The sequence below is a fragment of the Sander vitreus genome, chromosome 7 (assembly GCF_031162955.1).
Source record: "Sander vitreus isolate 19-12246 chromosome 7, sanVit1, whole genome shotgun sequence".
Classification (NCBI taxonomy): domain Eukaryota; kingdom Metazoa; phylum Chordata; class Actinopteri; order Perciformes; family Percidae; genus Sander; species Sander vitreus.
The window spans coordinates 16,826,135-16,849,775 of NC_135861.1; the positions used below are offsets into that span (position 1 = coordinate 16,826,135).

The 23,641-nt window shown below is 42.8% G+C and overlaps 3 protein-coding genes across 6 annotated transcripts; 2 read left to right on the forward strand and 1 right to left on the reverse strand.

The window, feature by feature from the left end:
* Positions 1 to 4,509: 4,509 nt before the first annotated feature.
* Positions 4,510 to 9,408, reverse strand: wnt1 (wingless-type MMTV integration site family, member 1). The gene is made up of 4 exons (XM_078255006.1): positions 9,308 to 9,408; positions 7,143 to 7,396; positions 6,688 to 6,953; positions 4,510 to 6,560 (listed from the first exon to the last, which is right to left on the reverse strand). The coding sequence occupies exons 1-4, from the start codon at positions 9,406 to 9,408 to the stop codon at positions 6,069 to 6,071; spliced, it is 1,113 nt and encodes a 370-aa protein (XP_078111132.1). The 3' UTR covers positions 4,510 to 6,068.
* A 3,313-nt stretch (positions 9,409 to 12,721) lies between these two features.
* Positions 12,722 to 16,043, forward strand: wnt10b (wingless-type MMTV integration site family, member 10b). Its single transcript, XM_078255005.1, has 4 exons — positions 12,722 to 12,894; positions 13,502 to 13,764; positions 13,924 to 14,375; positions 14,502 to 16,043. The coding sequence occupies exons 1-4, from the start codon at positions 12,821 to 12,823 to the stop codon at positions 15,000 to 15,002; spliced, it is 1,290 nt and encodes a 429-aa protein (XP_078111131.1). The 5' UTR covers positions 12,722 to 12,820; the 3' UTR covers positions 15,003 to 16,043.
* Positions 16,044 to 18,521: 2,478 nt separating this feature from the next.
* arf3a (ADP-ribosylation factor 3a) lies at positions 18,522 to 23,272 on the forward strand. Of its 4 annotated transcripts, none has more exons than XM_078255008.1 (5): positions 18,522 to 18,591; positions 19,993 to 20,164; positions 20,250 to 20,360; positions 20,717 to 20,841; positions 20,943 to 21,559. In XM_078255008.1, the coding sequence occupies exons 2-5, from the start codon at positions 20,017 to 20,019 to the stop codon at positions 21,102 to 21,104; spliced, it is 546 nt and encodes a 181-aa protein (XP_078111134.1). In that variant the 5' UTR covers positions 18,522 to 18,591; positions 19,993 to 20,016; the 3' UTR covers positions 21,105 to 21,559. The 4 variants fall into 4 exon arrangements, with proteins under 4 accessions (XP_078111134.1, XP_078111133.1, XP_078111135.1 ...); XM_078255007.1 differs by having other exon boundaries at positions 18,544 to 18,591; positions 19,982 to 20,164; XM_078255009.1 differs by lacking the exon at positions 18,522 to 18,591 and adding an exon at positions 21,881 to 23,272 and having other exon boundaries at positions 18,598 to 20,164; positions 20,943 to 21,150.
* The last annotated feature ends 369 nt before the right edge of the window (positions 23,273 to 23,641 follow it).

The window sequence follows — 23,641 nt, forward strand, 5'->3', positions numbered from 1 at the left end:
GATACAGTAATTATGACTTGCTATGGTTAGTTATATTTCACTGTGTAGCCCAAATGAACAGTAATGTACAAAAACATTATACATTTGGCAGTTTGAGGTACATTTGGATAAAGAAGTGTTAACATTCAATATAGCCAGACACATATTACTGTAATTTATCAATACATGCTTCATCCCTGCTGACAGGTGAAATGATGTTTAGGCTTATGTTGTGTCACATAGATTCCATCACAGTTTGTGCTCATATTTTATGTGGATCTCAGAGCTGAAACGCTGCCGTGCTGTACCCATACATTGTCAGATGTCTGTAAACATATTCTACTGTTGGTTGTCCTTGCCCAACATCTTTCCCTGTCATTACCGCTCTGTTTACAGGAGGACTAACAGTGTTTGCTAGCATATGATCTCCCTCAGAATATACAGTGGTTTAAAGTCGCACTCTGACGCACAGTTTTCCACCTAAAACCCTGTGGAACCGATTTTGACATGTTACTTTATCTGTTTGTTGTCTCTTGTCCGGTCTTGCCAGGTTAACCATTCACAGATGTGTGATTGGGGATTTAACCTTTTCTTGTTGAATAACTGCTGCCTGTGCATTTCAACTTTTTGGTCAAACGGTACTTAAAGCTGACCATTCAGTATTTGCAATAGAGTGAAGACCACAAGATATTAAATTACAGGTGATGTTTCACGTGAGGTGTTTATCTCAGCAGTCTTGAGGTTGAAAAAGTATTTAATATCCTCAAAAAAAATGGGCCAACAGAGAAAAGGGCCATGAAGCCAAGACAATCTGCTGTGTATGTGCAGAGGGTGCGGGGTGTTGATAACTCAAAATATATTGTCAGCACATGCCTATTCACTCACGCCTGTCACAGGGGGCTCCTATTCACAACATCTTTATACACATGTGTAGTGTTGGCATGTCACACAAAAACACTGCAAAGTTATATCCCTCCCACCTTTACTGCAGGGCTTGCTCTCCATCTCGCTCCACAGGGGCACAGAGCCTGACCACAGACATACTGATTGCTCACCATGGTCGAGTGGTCTGTCCACATTCCCACCCTGTTCAGAAAACCCAACAACGGAAAACAGTGGTTTGAGAGTGTCTGGAGGTTTGTGGACAGCCGCGAGTGTCCGCCGTGTCTCTCCTAAATCTAACCTCCTCTCATCCCCTTTCGACTACCCTGCTGCATACCCCAGGAACATGGAAACAGTTGATGGCAGACCCAAACTGATGTGTGTGGAATGTTTTGGACTTGAAGCGAGAGCATAAAAAAAGAGAGCACACTTGAATGCGTGTATGCGTGCTGGGATGAATGTAACCTTCCCTCTCTCCTGTGTGTGACAGGTTGTGGCAGGCCAGTAGATGATGAAGTGATGGAGATGTTAGGAGGCCATGGCCATTGTGATGCTGGGTGGCTGTTACTCTGGAACTGCCATCTGCCGAAAAGGTCAGTTGCTAGGGGACGATTCTCCTGGACCGTGTCTGCTTCCCAGCTGCCATCCACACACCCACACGCACTGGCTTGGGTATGTACACAAACTGCACACACACACATGTACACATTCTCACACTTGAGTCAGTTTGATCCACCATATTAACCGCTATTAATCCGCTCTATAGTTTTCTGTAACTTTAGGTGAGGTTCAGTTGATTATAATTAATTTATGTAATATGTGTGTGATGAGGCTGTAAATGCATATCTTATTACATAACAGCCCTGTGGTCACTTAATGGCATCAAACAAATGCTTCTGATTATTACATGAGCAGTGTAAGGGTTTTCCCATTATAACAATGCCCTAATTAATTGGAACCTGGCACAATTAAATGCTAGGATTACAATGAAATTTTGAGGCCCAACGGAAATCAAATCAGTATTGTGCGCCAGATCCAAGCCATGCCACATTGTCCATCCCAACCACAGTGAGCAGCCTATCATTCAGTGCGGTGACCCAAACCCAATTCAAAATTCCTTATCATACGCCCTTCAAATTAAAGCCAACTCAACCCAACGGGCAAACATTTATCCACAATTTAGCAGGAATTTTAATATGAAGCTGCTGTGCTTTCAGTATGCTGTATCATCTTCTCTGTATGTTCTGTGGTGATTGACCTAATTATTGTAGGGAGCAAAATGTGGGTAAGTGAAAACTGTTTCCTTTCCTAAATTTTTTTTTAAGTGATACTCTCACTCTTAGGTCAAATGCAGGCAGTGTGGCTGTATTTCTTAGTGTCAACGAACTTACGTAACCCTGTACCCCTGCTATGTACCCCTGCCTGAAGTTAAGGATCCTAAAAAGACACCACCAGAAAGCTGATGAAATGGGAGAGAGACAAAATAAATGTTGCATAATAACAATGTTGTACTAACATTGTGATACAAGCCGCAACTGGATGTCAATGTGTTATTACCTTAAGATATTGGCAATACAGTAACTGACAGGATTTTGTGGCATCTCTATTTCTTTTTTTTCCTCAAGTCACACTTTCCTGCTCTCCTTCATCCCCCCCCACCCTCACGCCCTCACCTCCAGCCTGCGCTTCTCCACCAGCCTTCCAGAGAGAGTGACTTATGTATTGGAGCTGTTGTTTTTGTTTGTGCCCTTCTCACCATGGCTGCCTGCTTGCCGCCTGGCAGCCCCGTGTGTCAAAGGTGGCTGCAGCAGAACAGACTGTGGGAACAGCCGGTTAGCCTCCCCTGGTCCCCTGCTCCCCAACCAGAGGGGCAGCCATCAATCCAGCGCTCCCCCTGCCCCTGCACACACAAAATGCCCAACCAAACACACACTCACACAAAAAAAGCCTACAACGCTCACACCCTCTCCCAATAATCCTCGGAAGCAATTTCATCTCGACTCGGGTGGCAGCCCATTGTCGCCAGCCCCTTCAATCTTTCCTTATTAACTCTCGCTTTGTCCTGCATCCGAGCTTCTGGACTCATCTCTCCTACATTCCGATCGGTGCTGCTCCCAGCACTCCCAGGCAACCTCCATTCGCTAATCCCACTGCCTCCCCCACCAGCCGCCCCACCCCAAGGAACTCTTACTGCTTTTTTCCCCCCAACCTGCCGATCACCTACTTGAGAGTAAGGTAGGGGTATTCACTCCATGGGTTTTCTGAAGGCAGAGCGTGAAGGCGGGGTGGGTGAAGGAGGGGGCGGCCACAAAGTGACTCCAGCCCAGACAATTAGAACAATGAGCTGGGCCTGTAGGGGGCTAACTCGCTGCGTCACGCCTGGACGGTGGGGTATTTTGTCAGTTTAATGAATTGTCCGTCAGGCCATGGCCACATCGCAGGCTGCGCAGAGAGAGGCCAGCAGGGACCCAGACACTAAGTCGGTATTTATTACACTGCCTTTGTCACTAATTGAGCTAATTATCACTGACTCCTCAGCACTCCCACAGGCAGCACCCCCTCCACTCACTTTCTCTACCAACTCTCCCACCTCACTCTCACGCCTGGGATTTGAACTCTGCCTTCCCTCTTCTTTTCTTCTGCCACTTCTCTTTTTTTTGTTTCTTTCTGTGTATCCATGATCTCCTATTAATTCTCTCTCAAGGCCAGGATTGTATCATTTTCACGTTTGTGAGCTTTTGCTTTCTCCCGACTTTTTCTTTCTTTATATCGTTCTTTAAGCCAAATCATGTATGTTGTCAATATTAGTGTTGTGGAGCAGTCAGTTGTGTTACTCTGTAATCAGTATACATTTTCAGTCCTTATCTTTTTGTTTTGATTGGCTGTCCACCCTCCTGTGACTGCATCATTTGCAGTATTTTGATTCAGTTTGCTCTGTTTTGTTATTTGTATCCTCTTCATCCCCCTTATTACTTAACTTCTTGCCCCTTGTTTTCCCTCGCTTTTGCCCTGTAACATCAACGTCATTCAGAAAATGCCTCATCCCTGTCCTTGGTCCTATGTCACCCTGTCTGGCCTTACAGCTACAACTTTGTTGCTCTGTTAATAGGACCTTTGTATTTTTTGGGAGTGTGTTGGTGACCTTACTGTGCTCTATCTGGATGACCCTGGCTGCTCCTGGGCTGTGGTGGGCTAAGGAGAAAGTGCAAAGCTTTCCAGACTCCTGTGGTTAGTCAGGTTGCCAGGGGCTGGGGGAGACTCTAGGTTTTCATTATTTGTCATTCTATTTCTTTTATTTCTTTCCAACATTAAGCAAATGAAGCAAAGCATTCAATGCAGTAAAATCCAATACTGTATAAAATAAGGTATGTGGCTAGATAAGCAGGGGCCATCTCTTGTGGTTAGGAGCACAGATGCAGAGATGTTTTGTGAGCTGGAGAAAGAGGCTGCTTTGGTGGTGGTAATAGGATTAAGCAAAGGACACCCAGGGACAGGCTTATATGTTCACTTGGTTGGTTGTCAAAACTATCTCAAACACAGACTACAACAGACATAATAGCATCTTTTGACACATTCAGGAGGGGAACTTAATTGAAAATATAGACTTTATTGTTCTATCATACAATACAAAACCAACTGGAGCCTAAATCTGTTGATTAAAATCTACCAAAAAAAGTATTCTCTTACATCTCTCTATAACAGTATAAAAATCCTCAGAAATAAATATTTTGTATTTACACTAATACAAAAAAGGTAAATATTCAGTGCATGAACACAAGTGTTTTTACAGGAAACAAGCAAAGACGTGATAATGTTCTGTTTCTAGTAAGAGTTGGTTTTGTGTCCGCTACATTACACCAAAAATAGAAAAAGGCATAAGACCAAAACATCTCCCGACTTGACACTAATGATGGCATATTCTCCAGCCACTGACAGGTGCATAGATCATTCAGCAAACTTACAAATGACGTCATTATAAATATATTCATATATTTTAGTATTTACAGCATTTTGGTTCTCATAGCTGATATACAGAATGATCTCTTCTGGAAAGGCTGTTAAAACTAAAATAAAACGATTATCTGCTTTTTCCAGCCGAGCATGAATTAATTCACATAAGCCTACTTTAAACCTGGACCAAGTTTAATGTTAATACACTCATGTATTAACAGGAACTTCGTGTCTTTTTGTTTCCTCAATGTATGTCTCAGAATAGCATTAGTTTTCATTTTGAGAGCATGGTGAGATTCTGCAGGTTTTAATTGACCCCATCAGATTTGCCAAACTACATTTAGTCATGCCATGATATTCAGTGTATTGTTAATACATTCAAATTACATTGCCTCAGTAAGATTTGTTCAGTCAGTTTCTATTTTCCTTGGCGGCCACTGGCCCCAGACATGTAACATCAGGACCATCCTGTGGTAAGTCAGAGTGGCAAATCAGGGTTGAGGTGTATTCAACTCCAGAGAAATCTAAATAAAAAGGGCAAATGTGGTGAGGAAATTATAAGTGGTTGGGCTGCATCCAGGGCCTAAGTACACAAGCTGGGAACAGACTGCCCATCCCTGGAGATAAACGTAACACAGTCTCATGTGAGAGAAGCCAAACTTCAGCAAAAGAAAACAAAACATAGTTTTTTTTTAAATAACTCCCCTCTTGTTTGAGGTCTTCACCAGTTTATGGGAGCACATGTTTGTGGCTCTCTGGCCACAGAAACATCTGTGAAACATTGTGTCCAGTCTTTGCCCTCAGTGGAGGAGAAGAAGGCTCTAGTAGTACCTGGTTACAGCAATCGATTCTCCCCCACATCATTACCATCCCTTCTAATTCTATTTATCCACAGTGTAAACACTTGAGGGATGTGGATGATTTCCATTCTACACGGATGGTTCTAGTGTTTAAATACCCTTGTATTACTGTTGAGCATCAACAGCAAGGAGCAAGCACATATACTCCCTCTATACCCTGTTCATATATTTGTGCTTTTCTCCATCTTCCGTTTTCAAAAATACTGATTGATTTTTTTTTTTTTTTTTGCCAGAGAGTTCCCTGTATCACTTTACCCGCCTTGAAGCTTTTCTAGCTTCTACCTAACATCTCAAACCACCTGTGTGCTATGGGCATTCTCAGCCAACTACCTGTTTTGCTAAGAAGTTCTTTGCCTTTCGTATATGCCTAAATATTCACTTGGTGTCCACCTGTGATCATAGACACTGGTGTAACGTTCGTGTACTGGTGCAGTTCAAGCAGCTGACATGACAGCACCAGTGGAAAGTGCAGTGGCAACGTTCAGTCACACTCTCAGTCCAGGTCTTAAACCCACGTCCACAGCAGAGCAGCTCACATCCATCCAGGCCTGGGGAAGAGCTGTTGCATGTTCTCCCAGAAGTTCCCAAAGTGCCCGTTTTGCCATTGTAGGAGCAGAAGTTTGGTGATTTCTCAAAATAGACCAGGTCCATGGCAGATGGGGGTTTGTGAGCCGGGTTTTCAGGCTCCAGATGTCGGGGGTCGGCTCTGTGAGAGGCACGGTTGCTTCCCTTGTTGGCATAAACAACTCTGGATGCACCATCAAACCGGTCCTTAAGGAAGTCTCCCACTGTGCGGAAGCTGGGCAGGCGCATCCAACAGGTGCGCACGGTGCAGGAGCCTGACATACCATGGCACTTACACTCTTGACGCATCTCCGATGACACAGTCTGCAAAAAGGAAGACCAAAGGCTACTGATGAAATCTTACACATTGTAAATCACAAATACATGTGAAGCGCTTGGGAATTCTGACAAAAACAGGCAATTGTGGCATGTTTGAGTATCAAATCCTTACCATTCTGCCAGCCTCATTGTTGTGTAGGTTGGTGAGGTAGCGCAGATCTCTGCCCCTCTCGCTGGAGTCCACAAACTCACGGCTGAACATCCGGCCAAAGTCTACATTGTCACTGCAGCCCCCCCAGTGCCAGTCTGGCCCTCCAGGACCTCTGCGGCGGTAATCGCATGTGCACGACTCAATGGCCCCTTCTGAACAGGAGCGAGCCACAGCGTGGGTCACCCCTGCGCTGGTAATGGCAAATACAAATGCTGTCTCTCGGCAACCTGAAAAACAACATCAAAACTTCCCAGTCAGAACCAATTCCAACCTTTTAGACTTGGCTTTGCCAATTTTTTGGCTAAAATGGGAAAATATTTAGAGACAAAGGCTTTTAAATGTGTACAAGAGATTCCCTTACATCCTGGCCAAAATTGTCCAAGTAATGCCTGGTGAGAAAGACAAGAGAGGCTCACCACGATTGACAATTTTCCCAAAAACTGCTGGGCTGTGGGTGGTCGGGCAGTTCCAGCGGCGGTTGCGGAACTGCCACTTGCACTCCTTTATGGCAGTGTGCAGCCCAGCGGCGATGGCGTGCAAGATGCCAGGATTCTGCCGAATCAGCCGGCGCTGGCGACGACTCAGTAGGGCCAGGCTTGGGTCCAGGACCAACTGCACGTTTTTGGAATTGGTGAGGAGGTTGGATGAGGAGGCCACATTGACAATTCCCCTGGCACAACAGAAGAACAACGGAAATCAGAGTCAAGGAGCTGGCAGTTTATGCATGTAGCTCATAAGTGACCCTCTAAACTCTTAAACTGATGTGTCTTGGCATCTCATGAGTGTTGTGCCTTCTTAAAATTATAGTTCTAATTATGTACAACAGTGACACACTGTTTCAAGACAATGAGGAAAGTCTCTGAGTCAGAATGTCGGCTTGGCAAATAACATGACATATTTTTCTTACTGTTTATAAATCACTTGGGTCTGAACCAGATACAATGACGTGTCAGTTTCATTATTAGAATTTGTAACCATATTCTTCTACTAAATATTAAGCATCTGTTATGCCCTGTAATAAGTGGCATACTCACAGGAAATCCTCCCTCACAGGTTTGCATCTGTGTTGTCCTGTTAAACATAATTCTCTTTTCTTTTCTGTTTGTCCTATGTGATAAACCAAAAAGCTTAGGAGAAGTGGGCTACACTTTTAGATGAGTGTCCAATCTCACCTACAAATATGCCCATCCTGTCAAAAGGTCACAAGTCAACAAACATTAGACCTTTAGGTTTATGGTGTAAAATGCTCTCTACCAAAAATGTTAAAAACTCATATTCTGTAGACTATGCTTTATGATACAAGTAGCAAATAACAATAACCATTCTGCTTTTTTTTTATAATACTATTTAACTCAATGTGTGTTGACCCTCTGCCACATGATATCAGAAAACATTCTTTTATTTGGCTTTATAACCATTTGTGTCCAAATATTGCACCTGCGCTTCTCCAGTTTTATACACATTTCACATTATGGCTTTAATGCACTCACTGTGGTGGTCAGGTTTCAAAACATTTCTAGTTTGAGTGTTTCAGTACACAGGCTTTATAATTTTCCACTTCATTTGCTGGCAATTTATGTGAGATTTCTGTCAACATTTTTTGATTCACTTGTAGTGTAATGGCTGCTTCTTCTGTTAAGCATTATTATCCGGAAAAGAGGGCGAGTCTTGGCCTGTTGGAGGGCTGACCTAGGCCTGGGAACATTAATAATAGTGCCGTCTTTTTGGATGTTTTCTTCATCCCTACAACTCCGCAGTGTATTTTTTTTACTCCTATGTTTTCTTGGATTTCAGTTGACATTTTAAATATTTGAAAACGCCTGACGTTGTGCGCAAATACTGTCCATCTAATGACACCGCAAAACGACAAAATCTTTCGTTAAATCATTACCTCAACAAACCCAACCCACAGTTTATAGATTTTTAAACAAAAGCAAGACAACATGCCCATTGACGCAAACTACAGATCCTATTTTAGTTTTGTTTTCCATAACAAAATAATTAGCAGTTTTAGTTTTAGGTCGCTGTACAGACAATGTAGCAATGTACAGTAGTCTATTTGATCAGCACGACCCTGGATAAGACCTCGAATGGGATTCCTTTCAGCTATGAAATAAATCCATATTTAATTTATCCCACATTGGACTGAAAAATGTTGTCTCGTGTTCAAACCACAAAGTCCAAATGACAGGGAAGCAGAGAGAGAGAGAGAGAGAGAGAGAGAGAGAGAGAGAGAGAGAGAGAGAAAATAAAATCTACCGCAAATAAAAGGTAAACCAAATGTAATTCGTTAATTTGTTAATAGTCTGCTGTAATTCCACTGAAAGGACAATACATTAAAAATAGACCCCACAAGATTTAATATCATGCGGTTGCTCTTTTTCAAAGGCTGAACAGAAGTTGTGAACGGTGCCAAAACTAACACATTATTTCGAGCATGCAGCATGGAATGTGGCAGCCCAATAAAACACCGTTCATACGGTAGCGCAGGATCTTCCCCGCTCAAACCAGCGTTAAATAGGAAGTTTTCAATACGCTGCTGATAACTAAATGAATGTAGTAGGCTATCTGGTGAACTCACCACCACCGGCCGCTGTTGTTGACGGCCCCTGTGCCTGAGAGCGAAGACACCAGCAGGATGCAGGCGGCTTTCACCCCTAACAGCAGCGCCAGACTCCTCATCGTGTCTTCAAGTCAAGTCAAATATGAGAAGGAAAAAAATGTTAAATAGATTTAGCTCAGACCAAGTTATAGCCTAGTTCCAAATATCTTTGAATTTTTCACTCCAGCACAGATATGCACACTTTATAACAAAATGAAAATAGCTTTAAAATAAACAATCGGCCTAAAAACAAGAAAAAATAGACAGAAGCCTTCCCACAGTTTTCCCACATCTCAGTTGCTTACAACTGATTCCATATGATAATATATTTTATCATTATAATCAGGGTACAAAATTAGCACCATCATAACCACCAGCTAAATGCTAAATTATGCAAGTGGCTGGGAAATTTGCTTCACTCACCAGCCCAAAAAAAAAACAATGTTGAAAATTTGAACATTGGCTGGTGGACAAAAAAAAGGTAATTTTGCACCCTGATTATGATCTAATGAATTATGGTCAAAATGCTGCAAGGTGTATATACTCACCACGCTACAGTCCGGTAAGAGGACTTGAAAGGTGAGAGAAGCAGACCGCCCTAATTGACTTAAATGGATCTTGAGTGGAGACAGGTTGCTAAATGATGTCAAGTGTCCAGGCAGGATGCTACTGCTGCTGCAGTCCTCTTCACTCTGTCTCTCTCAGTGATGCTCTGCACGGCGCATTGAACGCGTGGGACAGTCCCGAAGACTTGATCCCCTCGGTGACTGATAGGCAACACATTCTTCTCTTATTGAGCGCTACGAGGGGAATAAAAAAGGGATTTGCTGCTCTCATCTCCCTCTGTTTTTTTTCGGAGCCTTTTCAATAGGATTGGAGGGAGGGATAGTTAATGCTCTTCATAGGGCGCACAATGAATAAGGAAACACAACTGGGCAGAAAAAAAGAAAGGAAGAGAAAAAATAGGACAATCCAAAGAGTTGCGCATATTACTTGTGGAATCTCACGGTCATCACATAATCGATTCCCTGTTAATGTGTGCAGCTGAGAGTATTTTCCCACTGGCCGTGCGCTTTCTTCCATCCAGTCTTGCAGAAAGAAGAAGTGCCCCTGAAGCAGTGATGTGTTGGTACAAATGCTGTGGGTGCGCCTGGTTTGGTGCTCCGTCGCTGCTCAAAGCTGGTGTCACGGTGCAATACAGTTACAGCGGAATATGAGCCATCTAAAACTGCCCTTTTTTTACCCGGTGGTTGGATTAGCCTACTCCCTAACCGCATCTCCTCCTCCTTTCTCCAAATGCGCTCCCAAAATGTGCAGTGAATAAAGACATTTCTGTTCACTTCGTTTCCTTTTTACACTAATCCCTTTAAAAATATCGTTTTACATTATGACACCAACTATTAATTAAAACCTTTTTATGAGGGTCTCGTAATAGCCTATATTTAGATAATTTAGATCAGACCCAATAAACAAAACTGTTATCACCAGTCTTAATTGCTCAACACGCGCGCGCACACGCACCACGACACTTGCACGTAGAAAGACGCAATACGATCTTAGTTGTCATATAACTCACACTGCCTGCTGGGCTACTTAAATATTTTTTCGAGCGCGGGAGAGATGAAATACGGCCTCCAATCAGAAGTCTGATGTATGATGAACCAGGAAAAGAGGGGACGAGTAAGAATAAAAAACATTCCAAACATCTGGCCTGCAGACCTCCCTCGACGCACATGTAGCCCAGTGTAATCACAGCTTGAGCCACTTTGCGGCATCTCCATCTAACCCCAGACTAGGAGCAGGCTTCAGTGTCCCCAAACTTCTCCATGTTGGTTCATGGGTGAATGTTTCATTATGTGACATGTATCTGCTAATTTGCATATTCCACATTAGTCACTGCAGAGGTTGTATCTTGAATAATCCCCCCCTCCCCATCTTCTCCATCGCTCTCTCTCTCTCTCTCTCTCTCTCTCTCTCTCTCTCTCTCTCTCTCTCTCCCCCCCCCTCCCTCAGATGACAGTAAAAGGAAGTGGGCTTTTGTAAAAAGGATTTAATGACAGCCATCCTACGTTTATACTCCAGCCTTATATGAAGGTGCTCAAACGAGTTTCCTGGAGCAGTCATGCGACACCGAGCAGATTAGAGCTTCAATCCGGATAAAGGGGGCCTTTTATATACAAATCAACTTCAAATCACTTTTTAAGCCACTTAGATATACACGCCAAGGCAGAATGCTAATGCACTTTTCATTGCTGCAGCTTAGGGAATGGAAGGAGATTAGATGAATTGGTGTCACTATGCGAACCGTGTTCGAGGGGGGTTTTAACTTAATTTTATGAAAGTAAAGCACATGCACCTTCTCGATTCAAACAGCATTGTCTATTATTATAAGTCCGATTTGAGAAAACATTTGCGATATACTTAGCAGTCTCACTATTTGAGTGATTGGCCTGTTTATTTAGTAGCAGAGATTGTTTAAGATGCTTAATTTGGATAAATATGTTAATTGACCTGAGTATCTGGTTTCATTGGCCTGGTCATTACTGAGCATGAAACACGAATTTGAATAGATAATTGAGATATTGAATTGAGTTGTTTGGTAGTCTTCAATAAGCATAAGATGTATTTAAAAGCCATCGTGGCCCTACGTACTATAACGCATTTTGTTGGAGCATGACGCCATAATGTGATTAATAATCACACAAAAAATCCGAGCTGTCACTCCCGTAATTTATGTAGTCTATATAATTTTATACTCTGAAATAAAGACTTTGGAGTGAAGTTGTTTCAAACGCAACAATGAGGAACAGCCGCTCTGATGGAGGTGGGAGGAAGGGGGAGCACATGCCTAAAACAGTATTGTTGGAGGGTCTGTTAGCGGAGCCGCCTGCCTGCTGCTGCCTCCCTGTCGTACAGTGGAACCCTCCCCCCCGTTCATCATTTAACTCATCCCTTTTATGACAAAATCTTCTTTGACGTTCCATATTTCATTTTACCGAGCGTTTCTTTGTTCTTTCTCTCCAAATGGAATGGAATGGAATGAAATGGAAGTCTATCATACATAATCCACCGACCCACCAATAAAAAGCAAGTCTGAATACATTCATATTTCTATAGCCTATTAAATAGCCTATGTTTATAGGAATCCAGTATTTTAGCGCACGGCTTGTGGTGCGCGTAAAAGTTTGGAGAAGTCATTTTACGCTTGGACGAATTATCACACTCTCAAATGATAAAATGATCAACTGGTGATCCAACTTTCTTGTTGTCCAATATTTTGCAAACAGCCGCCTGTGGAGGCATCTCCCCTCCCCTCTTCCTCTCCCCCCTCCCGTTTACTCTCGCCCTCGAGCTCCTCTGTTCTCCGTCTTCACTCTTCGGTTTGGCGGTGCATCGATAATACTCCACTCTTCTCCTTTTGTGATATTCTTATTCAATACAGGACTTTATTACCAGTGTTTTAATGTCACGTCGCGAAAGACGCTTTACAAAATGGAGCTATCAAACAAACTCCGTTGGGACCAATTCTTGATTTTGGCAGCAGCACTTATGTCACCTGCATTAACGTGAGTGCACTTGAGAGCGTCAGGAGAGTTGATGTTACATGCGGGTTCTTGCTATATGGAATTCGGCAAGAATTGAGGGAAGTTATTGTGTATGACTGTATGATTGAAACGAATATTTAACATATTTAGTTAAAAAGAGAAACATCTGTCTTTGATTTCATTTTTGTAATATTGAAGCATTGGAATCAATGTTTATTTTTTAGATTTGTTGCCTATTCCAGAATTAACAATCCCACTATTTTTAATTCTCCATAAGATGTATTTGGCAAGTAGGCCTAACTCTCCGCTTTTGGGACTTCACGGCTGGATGATATGTTTAGAATTGTATTTGTCCCTTAAGCATCATCTGTAGAAACTCTGTAGTAATGTACTTGTGCATTTTATTGCTATGTGTGTCTGGGAAAGCCCTTAGAGATTAGATACATTTTGTAGTATATCCATCTTAAATCTCCATGGTTTTGTATTTTTCTGATTTTCTTAAGTATCCAAAACATCATTCCATTGCCAAATACTTCTCTGGATTTGACTAATGAACTCCTGACCAGCTCTAATGACCCCCCCCCAAAAAAAAAAAACTTTCTCTCTCCCTCTCTTTCTCTCTCTGCAGGGTGCTGTGTAATGATATCCTCAGCCTGAAGGTGGCAGGAGATCCAGTGCTAACCCCTAACTCAGTGTGCCTGAGGTTGGCAGGCCTCAGTAAACGTCAGATGCGGATGTGTGTGCGGAGCCCCGATGTGACGGCCTCCGCTCTGCAGGGCATCCAGGTGGCCATTCACGAATGCCAGCACCAGCTCCGGGACCAGCGCTGGAACTGCTCCTCACTGGAGGGCCTTGGCAAGCTTCCCCCCCACAATACCATCCTCAACAGGGGTGAGAGCCTGAGGCAAGCTAATGATGGTCAAAATGTGACCTGGGATTATGGGTGGTGGTGGAGGTGGAGGTATGAGAGTAGGGATTGTTCTGCACACAGACGCAGGACTGTTTATCATTTTCAACTTGCTGAGTGTGTACTGTATCTCCTGCTCCCAGGTTTTCGCGAGAGTGCCCTCTCTCTGGCCTTGTTGGCAGCGGGTGTGGCTCACTCTGTGGCCTCGGCCTGCAGCATGGGCAAGCTGCGGGGGTGTGGCTGCGAGGCCAAGCGTCGCCAGGATGATGACAAGATCCGGCTGAAACTCACACAGCTGCAGCTGCAGACCCTGCAGAAGGGTGGAGTAGGCCTTAGGATGACACGGTCATTACCCTCAGAGCTAAACGGTCACCATGGCGACCTGCCCACTAGCCTGCGCTCTACCCACCCCTCCGCCCCGCTCAAGCCTTTACCAGATGAGCTTAGCTCCATGCAGGAAACGTGGGAGTGGGGGGGCTGCAGTCATGACGTCCGCTTTGGGGACCGTTTTTCCAGGGACTGGCTCGACTCCCGCGGGTCTCCAAGAGACATCCACGCTCGCATGAGGATACATAACAACCGGGTGGGACGACAGGTGAGTAATGTGCTTATCCACTGTGTTCTTAATGTTGCTCGGATAGCAGTCTCACTCATCTCTGGCATATATCCTCATCAGGGTTGCATTTCTGATTTGTTACATAATTTACATTTCTCTACACAGATAGTGACTGACAACATGAAGAGGAAGTGCAAGTGTCATGGCACATCAGGGAGTTGTCAGTTTAAGACCTGCTGGCATGTGTCTCCAGAGTTCCGGGTTGTGGGTTCTCTACTCAAGGAAAAGTTCCTGTCAGCCATCTTTGTCAACTCTCAGAACAAGAACAATGGGGTTTTCAACCCTCGAACAGGAAACAGCGCCAGCGGGAGCACAGGGGGACTCAACGGAGGCCACCGTCGAACCATGTCCAGAGAGCTGGTGTACTTTGAGAAGTCTCCTGATTTCTGTGAGCGTGATGCATCCGTAGACTCTCCGGGTACACAAGGACGCATCTGCAACAAAACCAGCTACAGCACAGACAGCTGCGGCTCGCTGTGCTGCGGCCGTGGACACAACATCCTGAAACAGACACGCAGCGAGCGCTGCAATTGCAGGTTCCACTGGTGTTGCTACGTGCTGTGCGAGGAGTGTCGTCTCACAGAGTGGGTCAATGTGTGCAAGTAGATTCCAGTTCTCCCAGTCCCAGCTGCCTTTACCCATCCAGAACTCAAGATGGTGAGCCTGTCCCTTCGCCCACTCCTTTTGTTCAAGCGTTTGTTTTGCTCCTTGTGTAACTGTCCCAAAAATCGGTTTATACCCCCCTTTCCTTTTTTTTTGGTCCATCATCTGGGATCTATTTTCTCTTTGTAGCCGCTGTTATTCTCAAAATGCCAAGTCAGAGATTGAAGAGGTGACTCATGTTATTTGTCTTGCCATGGTCTGTTTAGACCATGCCCTCTCAGCCATGAAAAAAGCCTATACCCAATCTTTTCTATCCCACAAAACAAAGAAGAGCAACAGCAGAGAAGCATTTCTATTTCAATGTCTACATGCTGACTCATCTCATTGTACAGTAGCTGTGCTTTTTAATGTGTTCATGTATATTTGTAAATGTATTATTATTAATATTATTATTGTGTTGGAGCCTGTCTCTTTGGTTCTAGTTACTGACAGACTTGTGCTGTTAGCCAACAAAGTCTTAGCGCAATTTATCTCACATCTTCTAATGATCTCCAAGATATTTTCTCCATTTGTATATTTTGCACCTGTGACTCGGACAGAGCAACAGTACTTATTTTGGGGTCAGTCACAAAATCTTGGGTTTTACTAATAGAAGAAGACAAGATAAGGGACAGTGTTTGTTTGTGGTTTATGAAGGACTGATATATCAGGACAGAAAGCACATAAGCTTATTAAACTTGTATAATTGTAAAACTCAAGATGGGAAAGTTTTGGAGACAAAGTCAGTCCTTGAATTTGTCACGCTAAACAACTAATCATTCAGATTTATTTAAACCATTGTAAAAAATACTAATTTCATGGGAGGGGTCACTAGTGGTGATGTTTTTCATGAATACAACTGTGATGTGATGTGTGTCACCTTTCCTATGAAATCATGACTCAACTCTTTTATTCTGTGCTTGCTTTTGTTTTTCGTTTGATTTCATCAGTCCGAGCACTCCATAGATTCTTCCCACATGTAGTACATGTCAAAGTGAGAGATGGACCTGCTTTAGTCTTGTACTGATGCTGAAGGGTGTGTGTGTGTGTGTGTGTGTGTGTGTGTGTGTGTGTGTGTGTGTGTGTGTGTGTGTGTGTGTGTGTGTGTGTGTGTTGCTGTGTAAATGGGGAGGCAAGTTCTACGCATTACAAATTTGGGAGGTGAGAGCCTTTTTATGGCCACTTTATGCTGAGAGAAGAACTTTTTATGGCTGCAGGATATTATTTCCTTAAAGTATGACTTTTATTACTGGGGAGAAGCATCAAGAGAGCAGAGAGTGGGAGAGTGGGGGTGAGTATACCGGTCTTTGCTGTGCGAGCATCTGAGGGGATCATCTGTCCAGAGTTCAGAGCCAAGGAAGGGACTCGCTAAACCACGTGGGACGCTGTGTCCCTGCTACCTGGGAGACAGATCACACAAACATAAACACAGGCACACAAACACATGCACAAAGACACTTACATGTAGAAATACTACTACTGACGCACAATCAAAAACATGCATGCTGGTGCGCACATATGGACTGTCAGACAGAACTCCTGGTGACCTGAGTGATTTGCACTTTCATTCTAGTTACACTGCAGATTTAGCAAAACTCTCATGTCAACACCTGACTGAATTTACAACAGCAGCATTCCTCGATATCTTAGATGATCCAAACTCCATGCTAGGTCTGCCATATAGCATTTTGTGCCAATTAAGTTGACTTCTGTCAATATATCCCTCAACTCCCGGGGAATGGTAGTGCCAGTGGCTGAATCGACTGTTGTTGGTTTGGTATTTAGTGAGGTAATAAAAGGGAGACGGCGACTCGTATGGAATGATAAGCGAATGGATTTCTGGTTTGCATTTCTTCATTCCTTTATCATTTCACCCTGGAGCTGCTTCGAAAGGGAATTTCCTGTCACTGTTTCTCCCATGTGTGAGACAGAGGTTGGTGGACAGCCTGGAATTGGTTTCTCTCCCTCTCTGCACTCTTTTTCTCTCTTTCCCATTCTCCCCCTCATTGCTGCAGACGTAGACACATGCATAGCAACACATTGACTGCCCCCTGAGTAATGACAACCAGACTGGGCTGAAATTAAAGAGAGGGAGGCAGAGAGAGGAAGTTAGGAGAGATAAAAGTTACCCACTTTGATTGACAGGATGATTATATGTATAAAGTAAGGCGATTTAGTGTGTTTAGTTGGATATAAAGATAGGGAGATAGATCCTTGCTGTACGTACAGCGGAGATGCAGAAGCAAAGGACAAATGGGGGTGTGGAGATGGGGGTGAATAAAGTGTACTCTGTATAAATTCATGCCTCAAAACATCTGCTTCTCAACTCCCCTTTCATTTTTGATGTGGGACAGGCAACGAAGGAGAGCGGGAGAGAAAACACAAGGAGCCAGCTACCCAGAACATCAAAGCCCCTGCCCTCAACGCATAGGCCCTCATTAGTTCAGCTAGCAGAACCAACGAGACTTGTGATTGTGTTTGCTGGGGTGCATGCTGGCAGACACTTCAGAGGAAAGGCTCCTTTAAGTCATAGCTCCCCACCCCACCTCTCCTGCCACCACCCGAGCCCGCCGTAACCCCCCTGTAACCCTCTAGAAGCTCCCTGTGCACACAAACTCGGCAGGCTCCCCGAACATCCACTCCACCCCATAATCTGGTCTGCAGCTGCAAACATCTGCTCCCCTCTTTATTCCTCAGCCTTCACCACTGAGTTGATAAACACATCTATCACTGGACCACTGACTGACACACAACAGAGAGGAAGTGGGAGACAAACATTGGATTCACCTATGTCTGTGGGACTGGTCTCAGGCATGTCATTTAATCACAATGGGGTTGTTTTGTTATGGTTGATGGGTTAAACCCACACCTGGAGGGAGGTTCCTTCCTAACTCCTACATGTATTGCCACCTGTAAAACCCCATAAATGTACAGGAAAACACATACATACACAATCTGTACTTGAGGTTAGTAACCTGCTATAATATTGATTCAGTCTATGTTTTGTTTCCTCCTGTCACCTCCATTATCTGTCACACAGGAAGTATCACTTGGCATCCTATTACAGTTGCCATTTACTTATTCATTAAGATGATTCCTGTTTTATTTATTTAAGCATGTTGGCCTGCAGACGCTCTGTTACATTTTATATTGGTTCAACTGTTGGTTTCATGTTGTAACAGCACAGAAATAACATTTAAACACATGCAATGTCTATTTGTCAGAAATAATATTGTGTTGTGTTGAATAAAAGCTGGACACTATTTGATCTAAAATTAAAATAAAAAGCAGGTTCAGTAGGCTATCAAGCTCGATGCTGATGTTACATACGAGTATTCATGTTTTATAAAGAGACAATTAAATTACAATTATTAGTTGCCCTCCAGCAGTGCTGCTGGCTTTGAACAAGTCATCGGGGATGGCAAACGTGAGAGGTGACAGTCAACTATCGCGAGAATACACAGGTTTACAACCATTGCTCATCGCGAGACTATCATCCAGTCCTCTGCCTGAATCCAGCTGGTAGCCTGCCTGCCTGCCGTGCCGTTGAGGGGTAAGTGTGAATGAGTTACAAATGGTGGCAAATGCTCAAAGATGTATGCAAGTAATAAAGGTGCCCGCAGCGAATGTGTCGCTGTTTTAACGCCTACTAACGCTTCTTGGTAAATGAAATACCGTTAATCGACGATATCAGGCCGACTGCTGCGCTTGTCGTGACTTGTACGAGGGGGATTACAGCACACAATTTGACCCGGATAAAAACATTTTCAAATACTGAAGACGTTAGCTAGCTAGCTAATATTGACGCTATCTTAACTACGCCCGAATAATTATCGTTTCACGCTATATACGTAATTTGGCTCATTAAAATGCATCGCCTGCTTGGACTGCAGCATCAGCCGTCTTCCCCTCGCGTTATGACAGATGTACGATGGATGTGCGGCCACTGCAGATGTAACAGGCTATGCTAGCAGCTACAGCGTGATATTAATGAATGGACACGTATCTAGTCAGTGAAAGCATCAGTTACAAGCGCATCGTCAAAAATAAAGGCTTTCTAGAGCAAAAGGGGGATGCTCCAACTGCCTCACAGTAGGCTGTGGATGGAATTGTTGTACTAATTTTGGAATATACCTAAATTAGCAAAGAAAGAATGCCCCTTAGGTATTATGTTAGCACAAGTTGACAGCAGTGTTGGCCTGTTAAAAGGGCCATACCAAGACAGAAAAGTCAAATTCAATCAGAATCAGAATGATATTTATTGCCATAGGAATTTTTCACTTGGTGCATACAATAAACATATGAAAACGGAATAAACAATAGTGTTAAGTACTGCAACAGTCAAGAACATGAATATAAAATAGAAGTATTACAATAACAAGTATGTACAATATAACTGTTTTAAGGCTGTCGGTTTTGTGCAAAAATATGAAAAGTTCACATTATAATATGTCCAATGGTCAGGGATAAAGCCTCTCACCTTAAAGCTATAGTCTGTGTGCACCATAGGCCTTATCTCACAACCTGAGGTTATGTGTCATTTAATATAATACGAATCGATTGTTACACTGGCATTTATTCAATTGCCATCAAACAGCATAAAGGTTGTTACTCTGCACCACATGAAAGCTGATCCACATAACAGAGATCCAATATGGAGGCCGGTTTCACCTGAAAGCTGTGTACAGTGTAAAGCAACAGCCTTTAAGTCAGGTCAGCCGCCTGCCAAGGTGTGAAGTATACTTTTACTGGCTTTCCTGTGAGGTGGCTTCAAACCCTAACCCTAACGAGGTGGTAATGTTGAGAGTTGCTTTCGAAGAGCTACTGTGTCTCACCGCATGATTTCTTTGTGTGGTTTTTGACTTTCTATGCTTCACACAGTTTGTTTTGGCTGCTTTGTTGCTAGATATGGAAAGTGCTCTCTTCAGTTCCCTGTGTAACAGTTCTGTTGCAGTTGAGGTGAGAGTCGCCATACATCATGGGGAACATTTTTGGCAACCTTTTGAAGAGCCTGATAGGCAAGAAGGAGATGAGGATTCTCATGGTGGGGCTGGACGCTGCTGGGAAAACCACCATCCTCTACAAGTTGAAGCTGGGGGAGATCGTCACCACCATTCCCACAATCGGTGCGTGAGACAGCGGATATGTAAAACACCTGCTACTGAGTTGTTTCAGCTTGTGTAACTCATTTTGATTTGTTTTTTTATTCAGGTTTTAATGTAGAGACGGTGGAGTACAAGAACATCAGCTTCACTGTGTGGGACGTGGGTGGCCAGGACAAGATCCGTCCCCTGTGGAGGCACTACTTCCAGAACACCCAGGGTGAGCCAGACCAGCAGCCTCTTAGATGATCACTAGCTGGCCTTGTTGGAGTTAACAGGGTCGCTCCGTCCTGTGGCAGATCCTGCAGCACACGCTCGCCCCCAGCACCTGAGGGCATATCTGACTAATGTTTTAAAAGAGGTCATTTGCAAACAGCCTCCAACTGTTTCGAATTATTATCATCTTAGTCATGTTGAAAGCCTCTGCAATGAATACATTTGGTTTAGCAATATGTTTTTTTAACAGTATGATGTCAGCATATTGTTAAACAGTGGGAGGAATAGGGACTCAGGGATAGTAGAGCCGATGGTTTTGTTTTGATTAACCCTTAAAAAGACATGTATCTCACCCTGCAGGGTTGATCTTTGTGGTCGACAGCAATGACCGTGAGCGGGTGAACGAAGCTCGTGAGGAATTGATGAGGATGCTGGCTGAGGACGAGCTGCGGGATGCTGTCCTTCTAGTCTTTGCCAACAAACAGGTATAGGCTTACTTGTGTCTCCTCCTATGTATTCCCTGTTTTTTTCACTTTTCCACCAACTGAGGCCTCCTGATTGACACACCTGATGTGATTTTGTTCAGGACCTGCCCAATGCCATGAATGCTGCAGAGATCACAGATAAGCTGGGCCTGCACTCTCTACGCCACCGCAACTGGTACATTCAGGCCACCTGCGCCACCAGTGGAGACGGTCTCTACGAGGGTCTGGACTGGCTGGCCAATCAGCTGAAGAACAAAAAGTGAAGAGTCCGGTCAGTAGAGTGGGGAAGAGCCTGGGTGCCAGCTCCAGGTAGTGGTTATATTTGATCCATTGTGTTTACATGGAGAGGCAGTGCTAAAAAACTCCCAGAGGAGTGACTCTCAATGGCTTTCTCCTCCCCAAAATATTTGTTTCATTTTGATTAATTTATTTTGTTTGGATCTGTGGTGAGCGTTTTTAAATATTTACAAACAAATGGTGTTGAAGTTGACCTAAATGACTTACATTCTACACACTGAATACATAAATATCGGGATGTAATAGTATAATGTAACTGTAAAGGCATATGTATTTCCCCTACTTTGCAGTCTCTTTGACCTTTGACCTCAATCCCCTTTTAATTTGTTCAGAAAACGTGATGATGTAGACTGTCGAGATGGCAGAGCAACCTTCCCTCAGATACTTTACAGTTAATGTAAATTATAAAGAATGTCATAATAGTATATATTATTCTGAGAGTACTATCTCAGAATAATATCACATTGTTTGAAAACCGTACCATACAGGCTCTGATAAATGTAAAGTTGTCATTTTCTGTCCATATTTATCTTTTACCACCAAATTATGCGCTTAAGAGCTCAATTTGTGCTGGAAGAAATTTATGTTATTTTAGATTTTATGCAGATGTCTTTATTATTCATTATATATTTATATATTTATTTATTTATATTTTGTATTTGTTTGTTTATTGGTTTTATCTTCTAAGTGCATTATATGGTTTCTCTCCCCTTATTGCAATGTGCATTTACTGCTAAGGCAGCTAGTGAAAAAAGAAGCCCAATCTGCATGGAGATGGAGACGATCCCAGTACTGGCTCATGGGCTTGTAAGAGCTGTGAACTACTGCAAGCCGCTGCTGTAAATACATTTTTTGTATTTGTTCTTAGTCGACTTGCTTGGCTCAATAAAGGTTACAATTATTTGTCTGCCAGCAGCAAGGTGTGATAGCTGAACTAATACAGATGACAAAACAGGCACACTGTACCAGCTCTGTGGCAGAGAAGAAAATGCTGCCATTGGCCTGTGGAGAGTGATTCAGCAGAGCATGAGATTGGCAATATCAGAGAGCTTACATGGTTTTCGAAAGTTTATTTTTCAAGTCAGTTTGTGCGAGCAGCTGCACTACATCCGTCAAAAGAATATCATTGCTTGTCATCCTGATTTATTCATACCTAATTGGCGTGACATTATATGTGTTTCTTGTGTTGACCGTATCTCTGTATTATGTTGCACAAAATAACTCTAGATGCATAATTGTTGTACAAAATGTAATGTCTGTTTTTTTCTTGTATTTTTCAATGGAGTATTTATTTATTTTGGACCGAAAGGCAATTGTTGATTTTAGTGTTGTTTTTTTTTTATTTGCTATCTAGATCAGACAGTTGTCTTTTTGAGTGTTCACACAAATCACATAATTAAAAAATATATATAGGAGAGAGGATGATAATACTGCATCATAAGGCATGTTAATACTGTACAAGATCTGTAATAAAAGTGAATTATAATAGCCTGTTTCCTCAGACTATATTTGTTAGTCTAAATTACTGCTGCTGGAACAATGCTGTACTGATAAATGTTATGGATTTAGTGTAAAGTTTACCGAACAACCTTCCAATATGCAAAAGCATGCTTTTCTATGTCAGCGCAACTGTATATATGTTTATGTAACAAGAAAAGTATACTATGGTATTCACGGTCAAATAGAAAGTGTTGGTGATACACCTGTAGATATTGGGGTCAGTGTGTTGGCAGATATGTATAACTGACAGCAGCTTGTGTGTGTGATGTGCCCTCTATTACGTTCAGTTTGGTGTGAAAATTGTTTTTGTGGCCTTGTATTGCCAGTAGTTTATTTCTCTTTGATAACAGGTTTGTATGTTGGAATGTCCAGCATTTGAGTATCTCACCTATCTGTAACACTGATGCACTGACAGTACTGTTGTGGCTAAACATCCTTCTTTCAATGACTATTGGCAGATTTTAACTAGAAAAATGTTGAAAAGCAAGACTGCATAACATTCCAACTGATAAATTAATGGATTTATTTAGTTAGTGGAATATTATCAAGAGGAGGAAATAAAAACAACACAAACTGGTGCACAAGTGTTGAATGATTTAATGATTCCTGGCACTACGTCGATCAATCAATAAAAAGACCGAAACAGATTTGCTTGCCTTACTCATTTTTTTCCTTGTTATCATACACACTTTGGTTATGATTTAGCTCCTCAGTGGATACCTTATATAAGATGGTGTTTATTTGTTTATATCTCAGCCTTTCCCCCCAATCAAACACAATTCATAGATCCTCTCAACACGTTTTAATACTAAAACAAATAATTTGTGTCTGACATAGGAGAACTTTTTGTTTAAAACCTATTTAGTGAAACATTCTTACAATTACATCCACTCCTTCCTAATTGAAAACCCCAGAATCTAGTGATTTATGTTAGCAGTCAAGATTTTGTCAAGATTCTGACTTCAGGTTAAATTTGAAATGTTCATCGTACCAGTTGCCAACT

Excerpts from the sequence above, each read along its gene's own strand:
- arf3a (XM_078255008.1), top strand. The coding sequence starts at position 20,017 with ATGGGGAACATTTTTGGCAACCTTTTGAAGAGCCTGATAGGCAAGAAG. Across the intron at positions 20,165-20,249 it reads CACCACCATTCCCACAATCG|GTTTTAATGTAGAGACGGTG; the intron begins GTGCGTGAGACA and ends TTTTTTATTCAG. Across the intron at positions 20,361-20,716 it reads CTACTTCCAGAACACCCAGG|GGTTGATCTTTGTGGTCGAC; the intron begins GTGAGCCAGACC and ends CTCACCCTGCAG.
- wnt10b (XM_078255005.1), top strand. The coding sequence starts at position 12,821 with ATGGAGCTATCAAACAAACTCCGTTGGGACCAATTCTTGATTTTGGCA. Across the intron at positions 12,895-13,501 it reads CTTATGTCACCTGCATTAAC|GGTGCTGTGTAATGATATCC; the intron begins GTGAGTGCACTT and ends CTCTCTCTGCAG. Across the intron at positions 14,376-14,501 it reads ACAACCGGGTGGGACGACAG|ATAGTGACTGACAACATGAA; the intron begins GTGAGTAATGTG and ends TTCTCTACACAG.
- wnt1 (XM_078255006.1), bottom strand. The coding sequence starts at position 9,408 with ATGAGGAGTCTGGCGCTGCTGTTAGGGGTGAAAGCCGCCTGCATCCTG. Across the intron at positions 6,954-7,142 it reads TGGGAAAATTGTCAATCGTG|GTTGCCGAGAGACAGCATTT; the intron begins GTGAGCCTCTCT and ends GTTGTTTTTCAG. Across the intron at positions 6,561-6,687 it reads ACAATGAGGCTGGCAGAATG|ACTGTGTCATCGGAGATGCG; the intron begins GTAAGGATTTGA and ends TCCTTTTTGCAG.